Source organism: Rhinoderma darwinii, chromosome 13 (genome assembly GCF_050947455.1).
Source record: "Rhinoderma darwinii isolate aRhiDar2 chromosome 13, aRhiDar2.hap1, whole genome shotgun sequence".
Lineage (NCBI taxonomy): Eukaryota > Metazoa > Chordata > Amphibia > Anura > Rhinodermatidae > Rhinoderma > Rhinoderma darwinii.
In genome coordinates, this window is record NC_134699.1 from 9,525,344 (window position 1) to 9,552,121 (window position 26,778).

Here is a 26,778-nt window from a genome sequence, read left to right on the forward strand (position 1 = left end):
ATTGGATATGAGATGGATAATGATGGATATTGTATATGAGGTGGAGAATGATGGATATTGGATATCAGATGGATATTGGATATGAGATGGATAATGATGGATATTGGATATGAGATGGATAATGATGGATATTGGATATGAGATGGATAATGATGGATATTGGATATGAGATGGATAATGATGGATATTGGATAGGAGGTGGAGAATGATGGATATTGGATAGGAGGTGGAGAATGATGGGTATTGGATAGGAGGTGGAGAATGATGGATATTGGATATGAGGTGGAGAATGATGGATATTGGATATGAGGTGGATATGAGGTGGAGAATGATGGATATTGGATATGAGATGGATAATGATGGATATTGGATAGGAGATGGAGAATGATGGATATTGGATAAGAGGTGGAGAATGATGGATATGAGATGGATAATGATGGATATTGGATAGGAGATGGATAATGATGGATATTGGATATGAGGTGGAGAATGATGGGTATTGGATATGAGGTGGAGAATGATGTATATTGGATATGAGGTGGATATGAGATGGATATTGAATAGGAGATGGAGAATGATGGATATTGGATAGGAGGTGTAGAATGATGGATATGAGATGGAGAATGATGGATATTGGATGTGAGGTGTAGAATGATGGATATTGGATGTGAGGTGGATATGAGATGGAGAATGATGGATATTGAATAGGAGATGCAGAATGATGGATATGAGATGGAGAATGGTGGATAATATTGGATAATGATGGAGATAGATGATGAGATGGATAGAGAGGTATGAGGTAGGTATGACCTAGACCAGGGGTGGGCAAACTTTTTGACTCGCGGGCCACAATGGGTTCTAAAATTTGACAGAGGGGCCGGGCCAGGAGCATTTGGAGGGAGTGTTTGGGCCGGATATACTAAAGCATTAAATGTAGTGTGTGCAAACCTCATAGCACAGTAAGAACACTACAACCCAATTTATTAACTGTCTTTCAAATGTGAAAAATAGCCCTTATCAGTTAATAAATTTGTCTCAAGGAATATGCAAGATATGGCATTTACATACTATTTCGCAGATACTGGGAGGAGGAAATGTAAATAGATTAAAATAACATACGCACTGTGATTTATCAAGAAAAAAGTTCTGTTGACTCTATAAATGAGCTGCCAACCTCTGAGCAGTAGCCGCCCGTTCTTGTGTTGACTGCTTGCTAGCATAGTTTGCATGCTTCGTGGCAAAGTGACGGCTGATATTGTACTCTTTGAAAACCGAAGGGCTTAATGGTGACGTGAAACGAAGTGAAAATTAAAGTGAAATAAAGAGAAATACGCGCCACATTAACCCCTTAATGACCGGGCCATTTTGCACGTTAATGACCAAGGATTATTTTTTGTTTTTTCATGGTCGCATTCCAAGAGTCGTAACTCTTTTTTTATTCCGTCGACATAGCCGTATAAGGGCTTGTTTTTTCCGGGACGAGTTGTATTTTGTAATTGTACCATTTTTAGATGCTTATAACATATTGATTAACTTTTATTAACTTTATTTTAGGAGAGAATTGAAAATAAGCAGCTATTCCAGCATTAATTTTCACGTTATAAATTTACGCCGTTTACTATGCAGCGTAAATAACATGTTAACTTTATTCTATGGGTCGGCACGATTACAGGGATACCAAATATGTAGAGGTTTTATATGATTTTTCTACGTTTGCACAATAAAAACCCTTTTAGAAAAAAATTACTTGTTTTTGCATCGCCGCGTTCCAAGAGCCGTCATTTTTTTATTTTTCCGTCGATGTGACCGTATGTGGGCTTGATTTTTGCGGGACAATGCGTAGTTTTCATTAGTACTATTTTGGGGTACATAGGACTTATAGATGAACTTTTATTTTATTTTTTATGGGGGGAATGGGAGAAAAGAGAGAATTTTGCCGTTGTTTTTTGCGTTTTCTTTGGACGCCGTTCATCCGGCGGTTTAATTAATGTGTTCATTTTATTGGTCAAGTTGTTACGATCGCGGGGATACCATATATGAGTATGTGTGATTTGTTTTGACCGTTTTATTAAATAAAACCACTTTTTGGGGCAAAAAAGTAGTTTTATTTGACTTTGACTGTAATTTTTTTTATTTTTTTTTTCACAAACTTTATTTAACGGTTTTACTTTTTTTTTTTAGTCCCACCAGGGGACTTCACTATGCGATGTGCCGATCGCATATATAATGCTTTGGTATACTTCGTATACCAAAGCATTATTGCCTGTCAGTGTAAAACTGACAGGCAACCTGTTAGGTCATGCCTCCGGCATCGCCTAACAGACAGATGCTGAAGACAGACCTGGGGGTCTTTGTTAGACCCCCGGCTGTCATGGAAACCCGACGGCGACCCGCGATTTGTTTGCGGGGGCGCCGATCGGGAGACAGAGGGAGTTCCCCCCTCTGTCAAACACATTAAATGCCGCTGTCACTGTTGACAGCGGCATTTAATGGGTTAAACTGCCGGAATCGGCGCGTGCTTCGATTCCGGCAGTTGCAGCAGGAGCCAGGCTGTGTATAACAGCCGTGCTCCTGCCGCTGATCGCGTGGGTAAACTGTCAGTACCCGCGCGATCACAGGACGGATATATCCGTCCTCCTGCGCGAACTAGCAGCTGCTGAGGACGGATATATCCGTCCTTCGGCGTTAAGGGGTTAACAACGGTCAATGTGTTTTGAGTGCGCCATCTATTGGGAAAACGTGGGCATTGCAGGGAAAGGGGAAAAAAAAGGAGGTTTTTACTATTATTTGGACAAGTTCGGCGGGCCGGATTAAAAAGCCTAACGGGCCGTATGTGGCCCGCGGGCCGTAGTTTGCCCATGTCTGACCTAGATAGTAATGGGAGAGATTATAGATAGATATGAGATATGACAATATTGCAAACAGTAAATAATATTTAGTACACGTTCATACTCCTCTGTTTACGTCTTCATATCATAAGTTAGAAGTGACGAATATTAGAGTTTCTGTGGTGACAACCAGTGGGATATTCGCTGCTTCTGCTGCCTGAAGTTTTACTAATGGCAGAATATTCCGTTTATTAACCACCCATTGGCAATGTATCTGGACGGGGGCTCAGCATTGAGCTTTCCGGGCACAACACAAAGTGAAGACGTCAGCGCTCAGCAGCAGATCTATGATGGGCGATACACCGCGCTCCGATAGAAGAATACACCGTTCACTTACTGAAGGGAAACCAGATACAGAGGGGTTTATTTAGTATCACAATAGGCTTAGATACTCCTGGACAGCAGACAGTATCATACATGATTGGCTTAGATACCCCGAATCATCTGACAGAATCACACGCATGATTCTTAGCAAACCGGTTCACAAATAATAGGCTTAGATACAGCGGCTTAGTAGACAGTATCACACATGTTTGGCTTAGATACCCTGGATTAGCAGACCGTATCACACACCTCAGTTAGGCAGACAGCATCACACATAAGAGTCTTCGATACATTGGATCAGTAGACTGTATCCCAGATGGTCTTAGATACATCACCTCAGCAGACAGTATCACACATGATGGGCTTAGATACATCATCAAAGCAGACAGTGTCACTTGTAATAGGGTTAGATACACAAGTCCGCAGATTGTATCTCACATGATGGGCTTAGATATCCAGGCTCCCAGAACGCTGCCCCAGCAGTAGCCTTCGGTGACGTTTTATGATGGGGGGGGTGCGCTGCTGTTCAGGATTTGGATTTATTTGGTGATCTTTGGAGACAACGCAGGAAGCAGAAAATGTAAATCCTGCCTTCTAATAACCAGATTGTCTCCGCTCCTCTCGGCTGTGACACCCGTTCATTCTATTTTCTATATCCCTGTGTACTGGAGCGCAGGATCTCCATTCCCTTCACCCTGAACGTCACAATTCTCAGTCTGTATGGAAATTATAATTTTGTTTTTAAGTCGGTCTAAAAAGCCAAAACTGAATTTTTAACTGGAAATATCTAGGTAGTGTCCTGCCAGGACCTTCCTTCACAATGACATCATCAGAACTTCTCAGCACTTTTTAGCGAGGGGACAGGGCCATTCTCGTACAGCATGTGCTTTGCTGGTCTCGCCAGACCCAAAAGGAAGCAGAAAGGGTATCACTGTGGCAATATTTACGAACAGGGACTGAAGTGAAGAGGGAGGAGGAAGAAGAAGTAGAGTCCATGACACGTGCTGACATCACACAGGCCTGTAGAATGACAATGGAGACCAGAAAACCAGAATGTAGCTCCACACACTTCTTGATCTTGAATGGATAGATATTGACAGGTCTGGAGGGGGAGGTGAAGCTCTTTAATGTGCATCTACCATGACCTCGTAAAAAAAAAACCACACCTCACTTTCCAGATAAGGGAGTTTGTTATCAGCGGGTCATCTGCATCGATGTACAGCCCTGCCAGGACCTTCCACCTCAATGACATCACCACCTGGACACCCAGTAGACCTGATTGGCCCAATAAATAGTGGAGGCAAAAAAATAAGGATGGGATCATCCACTATTCGTTGAGCATTTCAGGGCTACCGAGTCCCCAGGAACAAGGCAGCTCGGACTAAAAACCATATGGAAGGGTTTTCAGAGCAAGCCCGGTAAATATTAATTAGCAGGAGGAAATCTACCAGAGGATGATTTCAGCTTTCAAGCAGATTTTTCTATGCACATATTCATTAGAAATGCAAAACCACCGGCTGCTCACATACGAGGACGGGGGAGACGCAAGCCGGCTATTTTAACTTGTGCTTAATGAACATTTCGTAGGAAGCGAGGAAGACACGGATGCTCAGGAGCGCGTTCACTCAGACAGAACTCCCCCTTCTCTTAAGAGCCCCCCTAAAAAAAATAAATTGGTTTCCATGTCTGATTCTCTGAAAGCTGGGGGACAACCCTTATGGCTTCTCCAAAACAAATGGTCACCCAACGTTCCCCGGCTCATTAATAGGTATTGGCCACTATGTTTTGCCTTTCTGGACTCTGGAAAAGCTGTTTGACAACCAGTGAGAGCGTTGCAAGAAACCAATGTTTATTAAATGTGCAAAAATTATTAAAAGATCTTATTCCTGTGCCGACTTACCAGAGGTTAAAATGATATCCCCTGTGCGAAGAGCTTTTTGTGTCTGCGTCCCCATGACAAAACTTCCTGCCCCTGTACTCTGGTTGCTTTTAGGCCCTGTGGTTTTATCAAAACAATGCGCTACCAATCCGTAAGTCAGAAAGTGAATGAAGTAATCTGATTGGATGTTATGAGGACCAGTGTTCCTATGATAACACTAAGACACCAGAGCACAGAAGCAGGCAGTATTGACATGGGGGCACAAAAGCTTTTCTCATGGGAGGGTGTAACCACGGATAAAGTTTGATGGGTCAGGGTTTATTTTTCAGCATGTAATCGAAAATTTAAAGCTGAACTCCGATTAGTCTCTTCTGAGCCGTGTATCTAATCTTATGTGTAATACTGTCTGCTGAGCCATGTATCTAAGCCTATCTTGCATGATACTGTCTGCCGAGCCATGTATCTAAGCCTATCTTGCGTGATACTACATGCTGAGCTGTGTATCTAAGCCTATCATGTGTGATACGGTCTGCTGAGCCATGTATCTAAGCCTATCATGTGTGATACTGCCTGCTGAGCTGTGTATCTAAGCCTATCATGCGTGATACTGTCAGGCTTAGATACATGGCTCAGCAATCTTGTGTGATACTGCCTGCTGAGCCATGTATCTAAGCCTATCTTGTGTGATACTGCCTGCTGAGCTGTGTATTTAATATGTGATACTGTCCCAGAGAACCGCACAGCACTACATTTTATAATCCAATAACCTCCTATATAAAAGTCAATATTCCCTTTAACGTTGTCACGTGTTTGTTTCCAATCTCGCCACAAAAATTTAATTTCCATCGTCCAATACTGCGCCAACATGAAGTGATTGGCACCGATCTTCATTCCAAAGAAGGATTTACTAATCATGGTACCAGAGGAAATAAATCCATGTTCGGGAACATTCAACCTCTTGTTACAGACCACATCGAGTCATAGTAGATGCCTTCCAAACGCTACTGCCCAGGGCTTCATGTAATAATCCCCGCAGACGCTGGGCAGATGCCACAAAGAAGCGATGAAAACACTGGCACAGCCCTAGAACCCCATTACGAGCATGTAGAACGATGTGTCGAGAAGGGCGGCTGTGATCTCAGGAGGGGAAGCGTCTTCACTCTTATTACATGCCAGATAATACCATGTCTGTAAACCATACCCTGTATGCCATTTGGTCAGCAACCTATAGCATGCCAGCTTTTGTGGAACTACAACCCTCAGCATGCCTGGGATATATACAGAAAGAGAGCGAAACGAGCAGTGCTCGCCACACTGTCCAAAGAAGTGCAGTTTATGCTGCTGATCTTGAGAAGGAAGGTCCTGGCAGGGCTCTACCTAGATATCATTCCTATTACAATAGCTGCAAGAATCGGCAGAGCCCACTGCCTGGAACAAACGGCCCAAATCAGAGGAGAGACTCGGGATCTGAAAATATCTGGGGTCCTTGGCATGAGAAGGCCATTATTATTTACGCAGTCATATGGGAGTAGGGCAAGGTGTTGTAGAACTATGCAGATTTGATATTCAGGAGTCTGGAAAAGGTGGGTGACAACACTTAGAGGCTATAATGGCGCAGCTTTCCTCGATACAGCCGGTTATATATACTCGGGATTTTTTGATCTTGGGGGCAAATGCTCTTTAAAGATGGATAGAAATGATGTATGGAGGAATCATTTTCTGGTCTGAAAAGTAAGAGGATCCATCCCGCGGGATTGTTAATATCCGTGTAGAGTCAAACATGGCTGGGATAAGCGGGGGCGGATGTATCTGCTCAGATTAGACCCGGAGAACACAAGGATCCTGCACACGGCCCGGAGATAAGAGCGTTCAAAGAGCCAGCCAGCTTTTCCTGCAGGCGTGTGGTTCATTTAAGCTTCTTCTGCAGCCGATAATCCAGGGACCTCACAGGGTCCTCGGCTCTGGCGCATGGAGAAGTCTTTCCCTTGGATGACCGTCATAAGATGCCAACAAAGACATTGCAAGACTACGATCGTCTCAAACATCCTTTGTGGGCAGGCTAACGTTTCACGCACTACTGTACACTATTCTATTTTGGAGTCTCCACCAGAGGCGTCTTATAAACCTCGTGGGTCTTCACGCACTACTGTTGAGCCCTATTTTTGTGGTCGTAATTTATCCACATTTTTGCGGATAAGTTGCGGACCCATTCTGTTCTATGGCCCCATGCACATGACTATGATTTACACGGATAAGTGTGGGGTCCTCAATTGCGGACCGCGAAAATTCAGGACCAGTTATTTTACGGTGCGCTATTTTGGTTTCACCAATTCGGGTGAATTTTTGTGGATCCGCGAGTCCGGATGACACACTCATGCACAACAAGATTTTTTGCAGTCCAATGGACCGCTGTGGATTTGCGGACCGCAAAACCAATTCGGCTATGTGCATGATGCCATAGAGGGGTCTTTGAGCCCCCTTAGGCACTGGACAGTTCCCAATTGAGATTGCAATGTCTTCACCCCCCCTATACCTGGTCTCCTCCAAAGGTTCTCTTCTCTAGTAGTTTATTTCCATCTCTTTTAGAAGTAACCAATAATTCTGCCTTCATGTGACCTACAATTGTGTAACGCCAGAGGGCACAAGCAGGCATCATATGGGCACATATGTAATTCACCCACATAAGTGACAGCTGGCGTCCTGATCTAGCCCCATGAATTTTGCGGATCCTTGCATCTTTAACACTGTCCTGCCTATCGTAAAATCTCCTCTCCAAGACCCTCACAAGACGCCGACGTGCCCAACTCAACCCTCTCCGTTGTGGCAGCTCCATCCCTCGTCTGATACGGAAGCCTCTCATGAGTTAATTGCTTCTGTCGCCGTTTAATCATGATGTAAATCTGTCTCTTTGATCGTGGATTTAGGAAACCGAAAGCAATTAACACAGATATGTCTATTAGATATATAGGATCCCTCCACTGAGCCATATTACACATCGCAATGTGTAGAAGCTTAGAGATGAGTTCTGCAGGAATTACTACAACTCCCCTCGTGTTATTGTCTGATTGGGGGATTAACAGTTTCTGTGTCAAAAGTTTACGAGCTACGTCAGGCTATTTTATTGCATAGGATTGGCATATATAGGGCATCGAGAATCAGGCTTTCCTACCTCTGAACAGGATACATTAAAAAGTATTGGACCCACTAGTGTCTATTTTAGCCTAGTAGTACCCTGCTTTAGTCTTCCCTGGTAAAAATACCCAGCCCTTATGTGTTCATTGTATATACATTGTGTTGTATGATGGATGGAAGGACCAACCGTTGCACAATGCCCCATTTATGCCATCCCAAACTGTTCAAATGCTTGGATTTGGTGCAATACAACTCCCATCATGATTGTATGCGGTGCGGGCTAAGGCTACTTGGGTCCCCCATCCATCGTAATCTTTTTGGTTATCATTGAACATCAAGGCCATATAATCAATAGGGTCTGATAGGGTATTTGTAAACCACCCCATAAAAAATAGACTCTAGTGGCAAGTGGTTTGGTGTTGTCTTCTGCTAGACAGTTATTGTGTCAGAGCCGGGGCTCGCTGGAGGATCCTCAGGTAGTCTGTGGGCCAGTCTGACCCTTATTGTTTGATCCTATTGTATGATCATTCTTAAAGGGATTCATTAAAGGGACACTCTGGATAAAATTCATACATTGTGTTTATGCCTAGTTCATGACCTGAGGGGGTGGTGCATTGTGGTCATGCTTGAAGAGATTTATTCAAGGAATACTTTGGGTAAAATGTATACATTGTATACAGGGAATGTTTTTTATTTTTATTTTTTTAAACGGTCATGCTCTGCCCCTTCGGAAGTGGCACTGCTCCTTTTTAAACAATGGCATTTCCTATTCCTAAAGGATTCCCAGAAGGAATAGAGACATGCCATAACTGAATAGGGTGGGAAAACCTCTGTAAGAGAACTTCTTGCTGACCTAGAAATCCATAACTCGGTGTGTTTCGGCCGCCATATTGGCAACCGCTACCAGCACTACTGAGCGAGAGATGCCCACAAAGGCCAGAGATGCAGCATAGTTACCCAAAGACCACCTCTTCTATCACCAAGCTGTGACCCACAGAGACTCAAGTGGCCACTTAGCTAAGAACGTGACTACGAAACTATTTGTAATTCCAGAAGGGTCAAGGTTGTCTATTTGACCACACGTTGGAGCCTTTTAAGGGGTGCGCCCTCTATCTGTTAAGCAGCCATACAGCCCTCAATGTACTAAATGAACACACATCAAAAACATTCATGTTCTTGAAGTTTTTCTAAGTGCACCTGATGTACTTCTCAAATACTCGGCACATAACAAATCAACTGAAGGGGATCTGCTGAATACATGAATGACACATCAAAGGCTCTTGGAGACCCTATACATGATTGTCATATCCGTCACGTATCCGCCTGAAGTGCATTGTGGATACAGAGCCATGTGACTTCCATACTGACTAAACCATGCATTTCCGTACTGACCAGACCCATCTCTGTTTCATATCATTACAAATATTTTAGATTCTCACCTGGCAGCCTTTCAATATTCAGGTCTGATTTTAGGGGGTGGCAAACTGGGCAATTGCCTAATGGCTCCCATTTCCTAGAAGCTCCCCTGACAACAGGACTCTCAGAAGCAAACTAGGGGTATGTTCACACGCAGAGTTTTCAGGCGTATTTCGGGGTGTAAACACCTGAAAAAATGGAAGCTGAACGCCTCCAAACATCTGCTCATTGATTTCAATGGAAAAAACGGCATTTCGTTCAGACGGGGCATTTTTTTACGCGGCCGTTTGAAAAAACGGCCCGTAAAAAGGAGCACGTCACTTATTGAGCTTTAAAAACGGCTGAAAATCAAAGGCTGTTTTGCCTTGAAAACCGCTCCGTATTTTACAGCGTTTTTACTTTAGCGTGTGAACATAGCCTTAGAGTGAAGCGAAAATCGTTCTACTCCACTGTTAGTTCCAGCAGCCTTCAGAGCGCCAGCTTACCCAGTGATGTGCCCAACAATAGAGCACTGGGCAGATATTAAATCATAGCCATACGGTTCTTTACCTCCTGGTCTGCAATAATCTATATGGCGGTATTATGTGGGTACTGTATAGGGGTATTATTTGGACATTGTATGTTTGTATTATTTGGACACTAAATGGTTGTTTTTATTTTGGAATTGCATGGCAGTGTTCTATGGGCACTATATGGCAGTAGTATTTAGATACTAGGTGGTGGTATTCAGGCATTGCAGTATTATTTGAACACTAAATATTTGTTTTATTTGAACATGTATGGCAGTGTTATATGGGCACTATAGGGTAGTATTAAGATACTGTATGGGAGTACTATTTAGGCATATGGCAGTGTTATATGGGCACTATATGGTAATAGTATTATTCAGATACTATATGGACGTATTATTTAGGCATTGTATAGCAGCAGTATTATTTAGACACTAAATGGTAGTTTAGTGTGGGCATTGTATGGCAGTGTTACATGGGCACTATATGGTAAGTATTATTTGGAAAATGTATGGGAGTATTATTTAGGCATTATATGGTGGTAATATTTTACATATGCAGTTTTTGAAAATCTATCTAAAAATAGTAAGTGTGGTCCTCATTTTCTTGTTGCCCTAAACTGGTCATACCAGTACAACACACATTACAGTCCTTGATTTGGGACTACATAAGGAATACTGTTGTTTATCTCTGGATATAAGTGTGGAAGTTCTCATGACCACTATAAAGTGGCTGTACATAAGTAAAAAATGGCGGCTTCCTTTCAAAAACAGCGCCGCTCTTGTCTATGGTCTGTCTGGTATTATCCTGGACATGAGTGGCGCTGTTTAAGCAGACATGTATTTTTTTTGTATTTTTTTTTTCCTTCAAACAATCCCTTTAACCCCTACCCACACCATGCTGTAAATTTATGAAGCCGTGATGACGCTGGCACAGGAGCTATGCAGCGGGAGTTGGCTGTAATGCACACCTGACATCCCGCTTTAATGGAGTTATCTCCGATCCCGTCTGTTTAACCCCATGGCCTGCCGTATCTATACAAGTATAACTCTGAAGGGGGCGCTAGATGTTGAGAAGCGCGTCACAATGTTCTGCTAAATTTTGTACAGAGTTGGCGAACGAGATGGGTGATGTCTAAGGTGCCGGGAAATCTGTGCCTGTGGGCTTATGATATGTAAATCGGGGACTGGTCACAAGGCACTAAATTCTTAGCAATTGACTAAAAACTCCCTTTCTATTAAGTTAACCTTATCCCAATAAGTGGCATCTGCAGGTCTACATATTCCACCTTTAATGGTCGCCTATTGTGTCCTGCAGCAGCGTCTATTAGATGCACCGCTGTCTCTGTCTGATAGATCTCATAGGTCTCCTCCTCCTGCGATTTCTGAAGGAAATTTTGGGTGATGACTACGCTACATGTCAAAAGCCTAATGTGCGCTCGCTCCCGAAAGCTATCACATCTGTGAAGAGGAGATTGCTGCACGCTTATGCATAAAGATAGGACCCTTTGAATGTCTATAGATTTATTTATGCACGCTGCTATTTATAGACGAGTCGCTGACAGTCCGCAACTCTATTTCCAAGTGAATGCTTTACCATTATAATTACAGATATCTGCAGATATTACGTTTTATCATGCCAAAAACCGTGCCCACTCGCCAACTGAAGCTGCCCGTACAAAACAAGAACTACCACCTTCATTAGGGCTGCACTCATACATCATTTTTGGGGTTTATATGGGATTTAACTGTTGATATGAAATGAATGGGATCCTCAGATTGATCCGCCATGATCCAAGGACAATCAGGAATGTGTGGCTTGACCAACCATCTTTGCTAAATGGGTTTCCAGCATTAAAGAACGTAGGGCTGCTTACTTCCAAAAACAGCCCCATCTGTCCTACATTGCAACTCAACCCTATTCACTTCATTGGAGCTGAGCTGCAATACCAGACACAACCAATCGACAGGTGTGGTGCTGTTTCTTTAAGAAAGCAGCCATGTTTTTCTAATCCTGGAAAACCCCTGTAATTTCTATGGAGGAAAAAGGAATCCTAAATAAAGGAATTTGCAAGTGCTTGACGCCACCCAAGTAGTCTACCACAAGTTAAATCATCGATGTACCCAGCTGAAAATGATCTGCCAGCAATAGTTTAATAAACATCCGGGCAACTTGCGAAAGAAGGGGAGATCTCATGGACTCCCGGAGAAGAAAGGAGATCTCACGGATGCTGCAAATATTCATATACCTCCATTCCTGCACTCCCGGGCACTGCTGCAAATAACGTCCTTGAGCTAAACCTAACCACAGTACATTGTCTACAGTGGTGCCCGGTAGTGCAGGGACGGAGAGAAGTGTCTGGGAACGGTTTATAGCAGAGGTGGGGTACCTTATTTCTTCCAAGGGACATTTTGGATTTTTATAACCTCATTCGCGGGCCATACAAAATTATCAACTTTAAAAATGAGCCTGCCATATTTGGTTAAACATTGAATTAACTCCCCCTAATGTACCGGCTGGAACTGCTTCTCTGGTGAGGCGTATCTGCGTAGGGCGCGGCTCGCGGCAAATGCATTTAGGTTATAACTCTACATGAAGCCTCAGCTAAATTTCTAAATTTTAGGAGCAGGAGGAGGGCGGACGGAGCCAAATAGTGTCATTCACTACTAGTGAATCAGGCGTCGCGATCTGAGTGAGGAGGTCAGTGGGTGCCGGCCCGGGTGTGGACCGGTCCAGTCACCTGACCTCACGTGACGTGGGGTCAGATTACTGGACTGGTCCACTCCCAGGCCGGCACACACCGACCTCACTCAGACCGCTAGTCGTGAATAACACTACTTGGCTCCGTCCGTCCTGCTCCTAAATGTGAGTGACGTCACTCAACTTTAGGCCTTATTCACAAGTAGAATAGCCTGCCTGTGAAGGGGCGTGGCCTGCAGAAAGGGGTGTGACTTATAAATGAAAATATGGTGGGGCGCACAGTACCAGAATGTCTCTGAAAGCCATTTCCACAACTAGACGAGTATGACCAGACACGTGGTAATAAAACTAGTAATCACATATTCTAATGTAATAGACCCCCTGTAGATGAGCGTACAGTCCTATTAACCCTTGGAGGAAGGAGCATACGTAGGATTCGGACACTTGCTCTTCGTCATGTGTAGTGATGGCTGATATGGTAACGTAATGACACGCTGACACTGTGGTGTGTTGCCATGGGGAAGAAAAACTAGTTATATAATCACAAATATGAAAGAATCTGAGACACATGAAGGTAACAGAAATAAAAGAGCGAGGACCCCGGGAGGGACGGACAATGGCGCTACTCAATACATGTTCTCTAATATCTATCTCATATCTCTCTCTCTCATATCTATCTATCTATCTATCTATCTATCTATCTATCTATCTATCTATCTATCTATCTATCTATCTATCTATCTATCTATCTATCTATCTATCTATCTATCTATCTATCTATCTATCTATCTATCTCATCTATCTATCTATCTATCTCATCTAATATCTCTCTATCTCATCTAATATCTCTCTATCTCATCTAATATCTCTCTATCTCATCTAATATCTCTCTATCTCATCTAATATCTCTCTATCTCATCTAATATCTCTCTATCTCATCTAATATCTCTCTATCTCATCTAATATCTCTCTATCTCATCTAATATCTCTCTATCTCATCTAATATCTCTCTATCTCATCTAATATCTCTCTATCTCATCTAATATCTCTCTATCTCATCTAATATCTCTCTATCTCATCTAATATCTCTCTATCTCATCTAATATCTCTCTATCTCATCTAATATCTCTCTATCTCATCTAATATCTCTCTATCTCATCTAATATCTCTTTTTGGGTATATGCATATAGACCAAAGTTTTAGTGCAATAGGGCTCAAATAACCGAGCATATAGAGTACTCCCATATCCTAATCTAAAGTGTGTTGACGGAGTTGTGGAATTTGGGATCCCGCTGCTATGATAGGAGTTGTACTTTTGCAGCTACAGGCATAACATTGTGCTTGATGGTCACTTAGAGATCAATTGTGAATAACCTTAAAGGGTATTGCTGTAATTTTCCTATTGCAAAGTATGTCTGTGCCCTCTACTAAACATTTCTTATCACATATTATTCGCTTGTTACATGTAACCGCCGCGGATCTGATTCATAGAGCCACAAGTCACCCACATTTCCTAAATATAAAAGCAACAAAAAAGGGCGTGGCTACGAAGTCACCACATGCGGCAAATTTATCAGACTTGCACCACGCCGTTTTGTGGCACAAAATATTGGTGTGTGTGTGTGTGAAAAATTTATTTGCATATATCTCACAGTCCTTGGATCGGGATTACCTGCTGGGCATCCATACCCATTTTGGAATTTGCCTTTGGGTGCTGCTTTTTTCTATTGAGAGATATAGATCGATATATACATATATCTACACACACACACACACACGACACACTTCTCGCCACTCCTCCTTACGGGATATGTATATATGTGTGTGTGTATATATATATATATCTCCCATAAGGAGGAGTGTCGAGAAGTGTGTCTAGTATTTCTATAGAGTTGTGCCAAATGTATTATACCACTTTCTCCGTTTTAATGCGTTTGGTGAAGTTGGCGCTATTTTCATCTACACGTAACTTCATTCATGCATCTATTGATAAATCTCCCTCCTGCATTAACAATACACATATTGCTGCAATCCATTGGGAGTCGGCGGCTGGTACAACACACATGGAATCTGCACTTCATAAATCGGATACTACGTATATGCAGGGCCAGATTATAGGGACAGTGAAAGGGGCAATTGCCCAGGGCCATCCACCGTCTCGTTCCCTCCAGCCTTTCCTAGACGCCTGCAGCAGCAATACCAGGAGTGTAGCTGTTGGGGGTGGAAAGGAAGCATTCGCACTGGGGCCCCCGATGACTGAGGGGGCCAAAGACGCTTCTGCTACATAAGAGGACAGCATGACACATGGTAGTGGGGTGGCTGTTACACGTTTGCATTGGAGTTCAGGAGCCCCAATGCCTCTGAGCGAGACACTGCCAGCAAGAAGGAACCTGGAGACTGAGCATACATGTTTATTGCCTTTAGGGAGAGAATGATAAGCAGCTTTCAAATACCTCTGGTGACGCTGATCACCCAATTAAACAAAGAATCTAGTAGAATAAAAATCCAACAGATCGGTGAGATCTGCCACTATTACGGGGTATGGGCCCCCACAAATGTTGTTGTTCTGTTGTAAATAACTGGGCAATATCTAGTCTATATCTCAATAATGAATTCCGGGTAAGAAGTGTCGCAATAGGTCATTTAGATCGCTATATTTGCAACATCTTGATACATGAGTCCAATTTGGTATTTGTTGTAGCGTTTATGAATGTTGAACAATTGATACAATGTATCTGCAGGCGAGCATCCTGCCAGACACCCCTATTAATCATCCTGGTTGTGTGTAGACAGAATAAGCAGGATTTGTTGCAACATAATTTCCAAACAGAGGATGGAAATACTGTAGATATGTCATGTGTCCGATTAATATTATAATCTATCCTCCTAACCGAGGCGATCAATAAGTCACAATGCACAGAGCGCCAATATCTGCTATCACCAGCCTGCTGCAGTCATAGATGTCGATGCTGCGAGAGGAATGAGATTAATGTGATGTAAATTAAAGTGAAAGCGCCAATATGGTTCAATAGAAACTCTTATTAGCCATTTGGGACTATTTAGGGGGCTGATAAAAAGGATATTTCAATGGTCTCCAACCTGTGGCTCTCCGGCTGTTGCAAAACTCTCAGCATGACCTGACTGTCGCATGCTGGTAGTTGTAGTTTTGCAAAAGCTGTGGAGCCTGAGTTGCATACGACCATCATAGATCGAGGGATTTTAAACTGAGATAAACAGAACCCCAAAGGATCCGTGGACAGTTTTTAATTTGGTCCATAATGTCAGTGATACAAGCTACAGATCTTACAGATACTTTGAAATGTCAATGACACTTAATATTTCTCCAAAATGCTGAAACTTTATTCTGAGGAGCCCTCCTTAGGCTTGTCTAGACTGCCAAAGAGGTCTGTGGGATCATAAGGTTTAAGGACCTCTGTCATAGACTATAATTCTTATCCTGGAAACCACAATAATATAACATGCATTTCATAGTTTACTGTATTAGAACTATAAAAATGGATAAAATGAGACACTTAGCTGTTCCCCCCCCCCCCCTAGATGGATGGATATGCCATAGATAGATGGATAGATATGCCATAGATAGATGGATAGATATGCCATAGATAGATGGATAGATATGCCATAGATAGATGGATAGATATGCCATAGATAGATGGATAGATATGCCATAGATAGATGGATGGATATGCCATAGATAGATGGATGGATATGCCATAGATAGATGGATGGATATGCCATAGATGGATGGATAGATAGATGTGCCATAGATGGATGGATAGATAGATGTGCCATAGATAGATAACTATGAGGCAGGTCTAATCAGTCAGATTTGCTCCCCACTTATAATCCTCATTTAGGTGTCCGCTTGATATTATACATATATTATGACATCATGATGTTTTATGTGATGTAACTAGGAGCAGCCTCTACTACAGAGAACAATCTAGGAGTCTACATCTAGTGTGGAGTACATAAAGCACTGGACTCACCTGGATGACCGTCTTGAATGTAGACATTTCCACAATCCTGGTGCAGACAAGGTGGTCTGGGTCCTCTACCCCTAAGCCATAGATTTCTCCCATATTGAAGATCATTGGGGTGGCCAGCAGAAGAGATGCCAGCCAGATAAAAGTAATGAGCTTCTTAGTCCGGCTTCTGGACATGATACTTTTGGCTTTGAAGGGGTGGCACATGGCCATGTACCTCTCCACACTGAGGCTGGCGATGTTGAGGGCAGTGGCATAGGTGCAGGCGTCTCGTAAGAAGTAGTACCCTTTGCACATTGCATTGCCAAAAGCCCAGGGATGGTGGACCCAGATGAAGTTGTACAGTTCAATGGGCATGCTGAGGAGAAGTATGAGGAGGTCTGAGAGTGCCAGGCTGGCCAGGTGGTAGTGGACAGTGCTCTGTAGGTTCTGCAAGGACTTCTTCCTCACTAGGGTGTAGGCAGTGATGGTGTTGCCCGTGCAGCCAACCACAAATAAGAACAAGTAAATGATGGTCACCAGGATCTTGGAGTAGATGTCTGTGTTGACATCTAGGTCACCCTCAGCCATGATATGCTGGGTGCTGATGTTTGTGATGTTCATGACCAACATGGTGGGCACAACAGAGTCCTGAGCCTGAAGAGACTGCACTCCATCCGCCAGAGTAACCTCTAGAGTTGCGTTAAAGCGCATTATGAGGGTAGGATGGAGCAAGGGCTTGGGCTTGAGTTCAACTCAACTGCACCTTGACTGGTAAAGTGTAGAGAGAAGATCCAGATGACTCAGAAATGGGACCTTCACTAGGGTTGACCATCAGCAGGCAGGGAATACTGGTTTTCAGCCACCTCCAAATATGTGGAGATCATCAGGCAGGACTTGGTATCAGGAGAACCTGACTCTTCACCTTCTCCTTTACTCCTCTGTCCCTCCCTGGTTCCATAACAGTCTTCTTAATCTTTTCATTCACAGAACCAGCCTCTTTTAGCCCACTCACCATTCCTCCCCACCCCTCACTGAACAGTCTCTTCTTGTGCTCTCTCCTGATGTGCTCAGTCTGTTTCCCTCTAGAGTCTGTGCCTCACTGTCGTCTTCTTCCACCCGCTCTCTCTCTCCAGTGATTTTCTCTAACTGTTCTCTCTTTTCCCTCTCCCTCCTTCTCTCTCTTTCCCTCTCTCCTCCGTTTCTTATTCACTATATGTACTTCTGCTCAAAGGCTGGAATGCAAAGCAGGTAAGATATTGTAATACAATGTTACTGGTGCAGGGAAACTATCCTGTAGTTATTACTACATAGTGTATAGACCTAGAACGATCGAACATATAGATATAGATACATAGACAATAGATGGATAGAAATACAGATCTAGCTGGATAGATTTACATAAATAGATATGGATATAGAGTAGATAGATAGATAGATATGGGAGGCAGATAGATAGCTATGGGAGGCAGATAGATAGCTATGGGAGGCAGATAGATAGCTATGGGAGGCAGATAGATAGATAGATATGGGAGGCAGATAGATAGATAGATATGGGAGGCAGATAGATAGATAGATATGGGAGGCAGATAGATAGATAGATATGGGAGGCAGATAGATAGATAGATATGGGAGGCAGATAGATATGGGAGGCAGATAGATAGATAGATAGATAGATAGATATGGGAGGCAGAGAGATTAGATAGATAGATAGATATGGGAGGCAGATAGATGGATAGATATGGGAGGCAGATAGATGGATAGATATGGGAGGCAGATAGATGGATAGATATGGGAGGCAGATAGATAGATAGATAGATAGATATGGGAGGCAGATAGATATGGGAGGCAGATAGATATGGGAGGCAGATAGATATGGGAGGCAGATAGATATGGGAGGCAGATAGATATGGGAGGCAGATAGATATGGGAGGCAGATAGATATGGGAGGCAGATAGATATGGGAGGCAGATAGATATGGGAGGCAGATAGATAGATAGATAGATAGATATGGGAGGCAGATAGATAGATAGATATGGGAGGCAGATAGATAGCTATGGGAGGCAGATAGATAGCTATGGGAGGCAGATAGATAGCTATGGGAGGCAGATAGATAGATATGGGAGGCAGATAGATAGATAGATATGGGAGGCAGATAGATAGATATGGGAGGCAGATAGATAGATATGGGAGGCAGATAGATAGATATGGGAGGCAGATAGATAGATATGGGAGGCAGATAGATAGATAGATAGATAGCTATGGGAGGCAGATAGATAGATATGGGAGGCAGATAGATAGATAGATATGGGAGGCAGATAGATAGATATGGGAGGCAGATAGATAGATATGGGAGGCAGATAGATAGATATGGGAGGCAGATAGATAGATAGATATGGGAGGCAGATAGATAGATATGGGAGGCAGATAGATAGATATGGGAGGCAGATAGATAGATATGGGAGGCAGATAGATAGATATGGGAGGCAGATAGATATGGGAGGCAGATAGATAGATAGATATGGGAGATAGATAGATAGATATGGGAGGCAGATAGATAGATAGATAGATAGATAGATAGATAGATAGATATGGGAGGCAGATAGATAGATATGGGAGGCAGATAGATAGATATGGGAGGCAGATAGATAGATATGGGAGGCAGATAGATAGATATGGGAGGCAGATAGATAGATATGGGAGGCAGATAGATAGATATGGGAGGCAGATAGATAGATATGGGAGGCAGATAGATAGATATGGGAGGCAGATAGATAGATATGGGAGGCAGATAGATAGATATGGGAGGCAGATAGATAGATATGGGAGGCAGATAGATAGATATGGGAGGCAGATAGATAGATATGGGAGGCAGATAGATAGATATGGGAGGCAGATAGATAGATATGGGAGGCAGATAGATATGGGAGGCAGATAGATATGGGAGGCAGATAGATTTATGGAGGCAGATAGATATGGGAGGCAGATAGATATGGGAGGCAGATAGATATGGGAGGCAGATAGATATGGGAGGCAGATAGATATGGGAGGCAGATAGATATGGGAGGCAGATAGATATGGGAGGCAGATAGATATGGGAGGCAGATAGATATGGGAGGCAGATAGATATGGGAGGCAGATAGATATGGGAGGCAGATAGATATGGGAGGCAGATAGATATGGGAGGCAGATAGATATGGGAGGCAGATAGATATGGGAGGCAGATAGATATGGGAGGCAGATAGATATGGGAGGCAGATAGATATGGGAGGCAGATAGATATGGGAGGCAGATAGATATGGGAGGCAGATAGATATGGGAGGCAGATAGATATGGGAGGCAGATAGATATGGGAGGCAGATAGATATGGGAGGCAGATAGATATGGGAGGCAGATAGATATGGGAGGCAGATAGATATGGGAGGCAGATAGATATGGGAGGCAGATAGATATGGGAGGCAGATAGATATGGGAGGCAGATAGATATGGGAGACAGATAGATATGGGAGACAGATAGATATGGGAGACAGATAGATGGATAGATATGGGAGACAGATAGATGGATAGATATGGGAGACAGATAGATGGATAGATATGGGAGACAGATAGATGGATAGATATGGGAGACAGATAGATGGATAGATATGGGAGACAGATAGATGGATAGATATGGGAGACAGATAGATGGATAGATATGGGAGACAGATAGATGGATAGATATGGGAGACAGATAGATAGATATGGGAGACAGATAGATAGATATGGGAGACAGATAGATAGATATGGGAGATAGATAGATATGGGAGGCAGATAGATATGGGAGACAGATAGATGGATAGATATGGGAGACAGATAGATGGATAGATATGGGAGACAGATAGATAGATATGGGAGACAGATAGATAGATATAGGAGACAGATAGATATGGGAGACAGATAGATAGATATGGGAGACAGATAGATAGATATGGGAGACAGATAGATGGATAGATATGGGAGACAGATAGATGGATAGATATGGGAGACCGATAGATGGATAGATATGGGAGACAGATGGATAGATATGGGAGACAGATGGATAGATATGGGAGACAGATGGATAGATATGGGAGACAGATGGATAGATATGGGAGACAGATGGATAGATATGGGAGACAGATGGATAGATATGGGAGACAGATGGATAGATATGGGAGACAGATGGATAGATATGGGAGACAGATGGATAGATATGGGAGACAGATAGATATGGGAGACAGATAGATATGGGAGACAGATAGATGGATAGATATGGGAGACAGATAGATGGATAGATATGGGAGACAGATGGATAGATATGGGAGACAGATGGATAGATATGGGAGACAGATGGATAGATATGGGAGACAGATGGATAGATATGGGAGACAGATAGATATGGGAGACAGATAGATATGGGAGACAGATAGATGGATAGATATGGGAGACAGATAGATGGATAGATATGGGAGACAGATAGATGGATAGATATGGGAGACAGATAGATGGATAGATATGGGAGACAGATAGATGGATAGATATGGGAGACAGATAGATGGATAGATATGGGAGACAGATAGATGGATAGATATGGGAGACAGATAGATGGATAGATATGGGAGACAGATAGATAGATATGGGAGACAGATAGATAGATATGGGAGACAGATAGATAGATATGGGAGATAGATAGATATGGGAGGCAGATAGATATGGGAGACAGATAGATGGATAGATATGGGAGACAGATAGATGGATAGATATGGGAGACAGATAGATAGATATGGGAGACAGATAGATAGATATAGGAGACAGATAGATATGGGAGACAGATAGATAGATATGGGAGACAGATAGATAGATATGGGAGACAGATAGATAGATATGGGAGACAGATAGATGGATAGATATGGGAGACAGATAGATGGATAGATATGGGAGACCGATAGATGGATAGATATGGGAGACAGATGGATAGATATGGGAGACAGATGGATAGATATGGGAGACAGATGGATAGATATGGGAGACAGATGGATAGATATGGGAGACAGATGGATAGATATGGGAGACAGATGGATAGATATGGGAGACAGATGGATAGATATGGGAGACAGATGGATAGATATGGGAGACAGATGGATAGATATGGGAGACAGATAGATAGATATGGGAGACAGATAGATAGATATGGGAGACAGATAGATGGATAGATATGGGAGACAGATAGATGGATAGATATGGGAGACAGATAGATGGATATGGGAGACAGATAGATGGATATGGGAGACCTAGATGGATAGATATGGGAGACAGATAGATGGATAGATATGGGAGACAGATAGATGGATATAGGAGACAGATAGATAGATATAGGAGACAGATAGATAGATATAGGAGACAGATAGATAGATATAGGAGACAGATAGATAGATATGGGAGACAGATAGATAGATAGATAGATATGGGAGACAGATAGATAGATATGGGAGACAGATAGATGGATAGATATGGGAGACAGATAGATAGATATGGGAGACAGATAGATAGATATAGGAGACAGATAGATAGATATGGGAGACAGATAGATAGATATGGGAGACAGATAGATAGATATGGGAGACAGATAGATGGATATGGGAGACCTAGATGGATAGATATGGGAGACCTAGATGGATAGATATGGGAGACAGATAGATGGATAGATATGGGAGACAGATAGATAGATATGGGAGGCAGATAGATAGATATGGGAGACAGATAGATGGATAGATATGGGAGACAGATAGATGGATAGATATGGGAGACAGATAGATGGATAGATATGGGAGACAGATAGATGGATAGATATGGGAGACCGATAGATAGATATGGGAGACAGATAGATGGATAGATATGGGAGACCGATAGATGGATAGATATGGGAGACCGATAGATAGATATGGGAGACAGATAGATAGATAGATATGGGAGACAGATAGATGGATAGATATGGGAGACCGATAGATGGATAGATATGGGAGACAGATAGATATGGGAGACAGATAGATAGATATGGCAGACAGATAGATGGATAGATATGGGAGACAGATAGATGGATAGATATGGGAGACAGATAGATGGATAGATATGGGAGACAGATAGATGGATAGATATGGGAGACAGATAGATAGATATGGGAGACAGATAGATAGATATGGGAGACAGATAGATGGATAGATATGGGAGACAGATAGATGGATAGATATGGCAGACAGATAGATAGATATGGGAGACAGATAGATAGATATGGGAGACAGATAGATGGATAGATATGGGAGACAGATAGATAGATATGGGAGACAGATAGATAGATATGGGAGACAGATAGATAGATATGGGAGACAGATAGATAGATATGGGAGACAGATAGATGGATAGATATGGGAGACAGATAGATGGATAGATATGGGAGACAGATAGATAGATGTGGCAGACAGACAGACAGATAGATAGATAGATAGATAGATAGATAGATAGATAGATAGATAGATAGATAGATAGATATGGGAGACAGACAGTGGATAGATCAATGTATGTGGAGATATGGATACATAGAGATAGATTGAGAGACATGTCTGAGTACAAGGTCCCTTCCAGTAATGTTGTTGTTGTGGGGACTCTATAAATGCATTGCAGAAGATAAAAACATCCAACACCAAAACTCCACATATTGTTTTTTATTTATATTGAAATATCAAATAAAATTGTCAAACGTTCATTCTATTATTATATTTTTACTCCAACCTTTTATCAAATTCTGTTCACATGAATGATAATCCTGTATCACAAAGTGGAGAGCGAGCGACCAAGAACAGGTAGGTCCAACTAAATGGATATTAGAAGGATAGATGGAAAGATATTAGAGGATAAAGGAAGAAGGGGGAGAGATGGATAAATAGACCGGAAAAGGGGGATAGGTGGATAGATGTTGATACAAGATGGATCGATAGAGGAACAGATACATGAAAAGAAAGGAAGAAGCTAAGAAGAAAAGGGATGTAAATGGAATAGATTAAATAAATTAAATTAGAGTAGATATATATGAGATTAGATAGCATGTATGTAAAAACAGGAATAAGGAAGATTGATCTTAAATAGCTATGAGATAGATATGGGATAGAGCTTAATAGAAGGATAAATGAATAGATCGATGGAAAGATATTAGAGGAATAGATAAGAAGGGGATAGATAGATAGATAGATAGATAGATAGATAGATAGATAGATATTAGATAGATAGATAGATATTAGATAGATAGATAGGAAGAGGAGAGATGAATAGATATTCGATACAAGATCTATCGATTAACCGATACATGGAAAGATAGGAAGAAGGGATATATATAAGGGATAGACGGAGAGATAGATGGAGAGGTAGATGGATACATGAGGTAGATAAGATAAATCCATAGATAGATGGTTAGATATATTGGAAAAATAGGAATAGGTAAGATATATATTAGATTTAGGTATGGACTAGATATTAGATTGATATGGCAGAGATATTGGATAGAGACATATTTATCAGATCTGCATTAGATGAGTTATATGTGCGTTTGCTCCATTATAACTACATGATCGCTGGAGCAGTGATGCAGCAATAATCCTGAATTGCTCTGCAGTGTGGTGTAGGGAAGGGTCACTCTTGCTGGGAAATTGCCTGCCACTCCGGTCAGGTGGAGTAAATACAGGAATGACACGGTCAAGGAGAGAAAACAATTATAAAAAGCTGGCATCCCACTGCCAACTTGTCCCCCCCCCCCCCTCTGTAGATATGACAACATGGCTCATAGCATGGGTAGTGGTGTTATTGATGGGGCAAACACGTCTCACGTGCCTGCCAAGAAATTCTGCATGTACAGCTGTGGTATGTTGCGGGCCTATGGGCTGATGGAAAACCTCTCGTGTCCTCTGCTAACTGGATGGATTATTAGAAATTAATCGAAGAGAATAAGATTAGAGCCCAAACAAATTTCAATTTTTTTTCACATTTCCTGCACTTTTTTTTTCAAAATTACTGTATTTTGCTGTGTTTTTTAGTGCTTTTCAACTTCATTGCCCCTTCAGTTGTCATTTGTAGCATATGGGCTGTCATTTGTCCAAAATGAGGGGGGTGGAGCAAGGACTATGTCTGCAACTGGGAGAAGAGGCACTTTTAAAGGTTCCAGTTTATAAATGGTCTGCATAAACAGTGGAGTCGATGATGGCACTACTCAGATTTGAAAATCACCAGCACAAGTTGTGTGCAGACACTGAAACAGCAGGGAATACTTGGTATTTCAGCTCTGAAGTCTACAGAATTGTTAATGCAGCTCTGGAGTATAGTACAGACTAACTCAAGATAAGCAATGTAATGTATGTACACAGTGACTCCACCAGCAGAATAGTGAGTGCAGCTCTGGAGTATAAGGCTGGGTTCACACTGAGTTTTGTGACGTGGAAACCGCGCCAAAAAATGACTGAAAATGAGTATAATACAGGATGTAACTCCGGATCAGTACAGGATAAGTAATGTAATGTATGTACACAGTGACTCCACCAGCAGAATAGTGAGTGAAGCTCTGGAGTATAAGACAGGATGTAACTCAGGATCAGTACAGGATAAGTAATGTAATGTATGTACACAGTGACTCCACCAGCAGAATAGTGAGTGCAGCTCTGGAGTACAATACAGGATGTAAGTCCGGATCAGTAGAAGATTATCGAAGATGTAAATGGTTTTCCGAGTAGGACATATGCTTTAAGTGTAGATTCCCTTCCCAATGTAATAGAGTATTGGGACCCCCGTAATCAGCTGTCATCTGCAGGAGAACCTGGCAGCAAGTGTGCAATTTTCCTGCAGTGTGCTCACAGGGGAAATGGAGCATTACAAAGTGCCCGTTAACATCAATACTGGGTCCCCCAGAGGTACTTGCCCTATGTTCTAGCTAATTTATAAAGGTTTGGAATGAGGGAACCCCCCCCCCATATTAACTCTCGGTTAACAATAGTCATTGTAATGCGGCTATTTTACTGCAATTAAATGTTCTCCCTCCATGCTTACTGAGTGCCAGCTTTTACTGATGTGATGTGTTTCAGCACCAATCCGATATCTCTCCTTTGCTGCTTTTCCTCCCCTCTCACAGCATGCAGTCTCATCCACACACTGAGGGAGAGATAAGGCAGCTGCATCCCCCTCCTCCCAGCTCCTTCCTGTTCTCCAGTCTAGTTGTGCACTAGATGGATTTTTTTTGTGACTGAGGAGCATTCTGAACATAAACTACTGATATACGAAACTTTAATGGTCCGCATCAATATTGATTACAGGATTATTAGAAGTCCCAGCAGCCGGACTCTATCGATTTACAATAACTCCTGTATGTTATAGCAAGTTGGGACATTATAAACTTAATCAAACCAATAAAAAAATCATTACTCATTCAAGGAGGCATCAGACGCCAGATCAAGCAGAAGGGTATGTGCCAGGTAACTAATCAGGATGATGGCCAGGAGACGCTGAGCTCAACTGTGCTGCTTTCTCCATTGATACAGAATAACAATGTGATTAAGAGCGAAAAGTCACTAATAAATTAGCAAATTCGTACACTGAAATCCTCATCTTATTCACTCGCTTTCTAGAAGACACCGGATAAATCTAAAACTGTTCTGATGCTGCCGAGAAGGTCAGCAGAGTAAATTTCGGGTGTAGGATAGGAGACTGATTAGCAAAATAGCGCACAATTGTAGCAGAGGTGAAATTGTCACATAACTTCCAGCTTCAGTGATTTTATATCGTTCTTCAAAAAGATAATACTGTCAGTTTTACCTGCAGTCCTATGTAAAAACAGCATATATCACCATGAGTTGTGCCAAATGATCTACCATAGCTCTGCTACATCTTTACGT

At 42.3% G+C, this 26,778-nt stretch overlaps 1 protein-coding gene across 1 annotated transcript in view; it reads right to left on the bottom strand.

The window, feature by feature from the left end:
- NTSR1 (neurotensin receptor 1) overlaps positions 1-18,003 on the bottom strand; it is a 90,645-nt gene extending 72,642 nt beyond the window's left edge. Inside the window, exon 1 of the mRNA XM_075845441.1 lies at positions 16,859-18,003. Within this exon, the coding sequence (XP_075701556.1) occupies positions 16,859-17,548 (690 nt within the window). The 5' untranslated portion in view covers positions 17,549-18,003. The remainder of the gene's footprint in view (positions 1-16,858) is intronic.
- Positions 18,004-26,778: the final 8,775 nt, after the last annotated feature.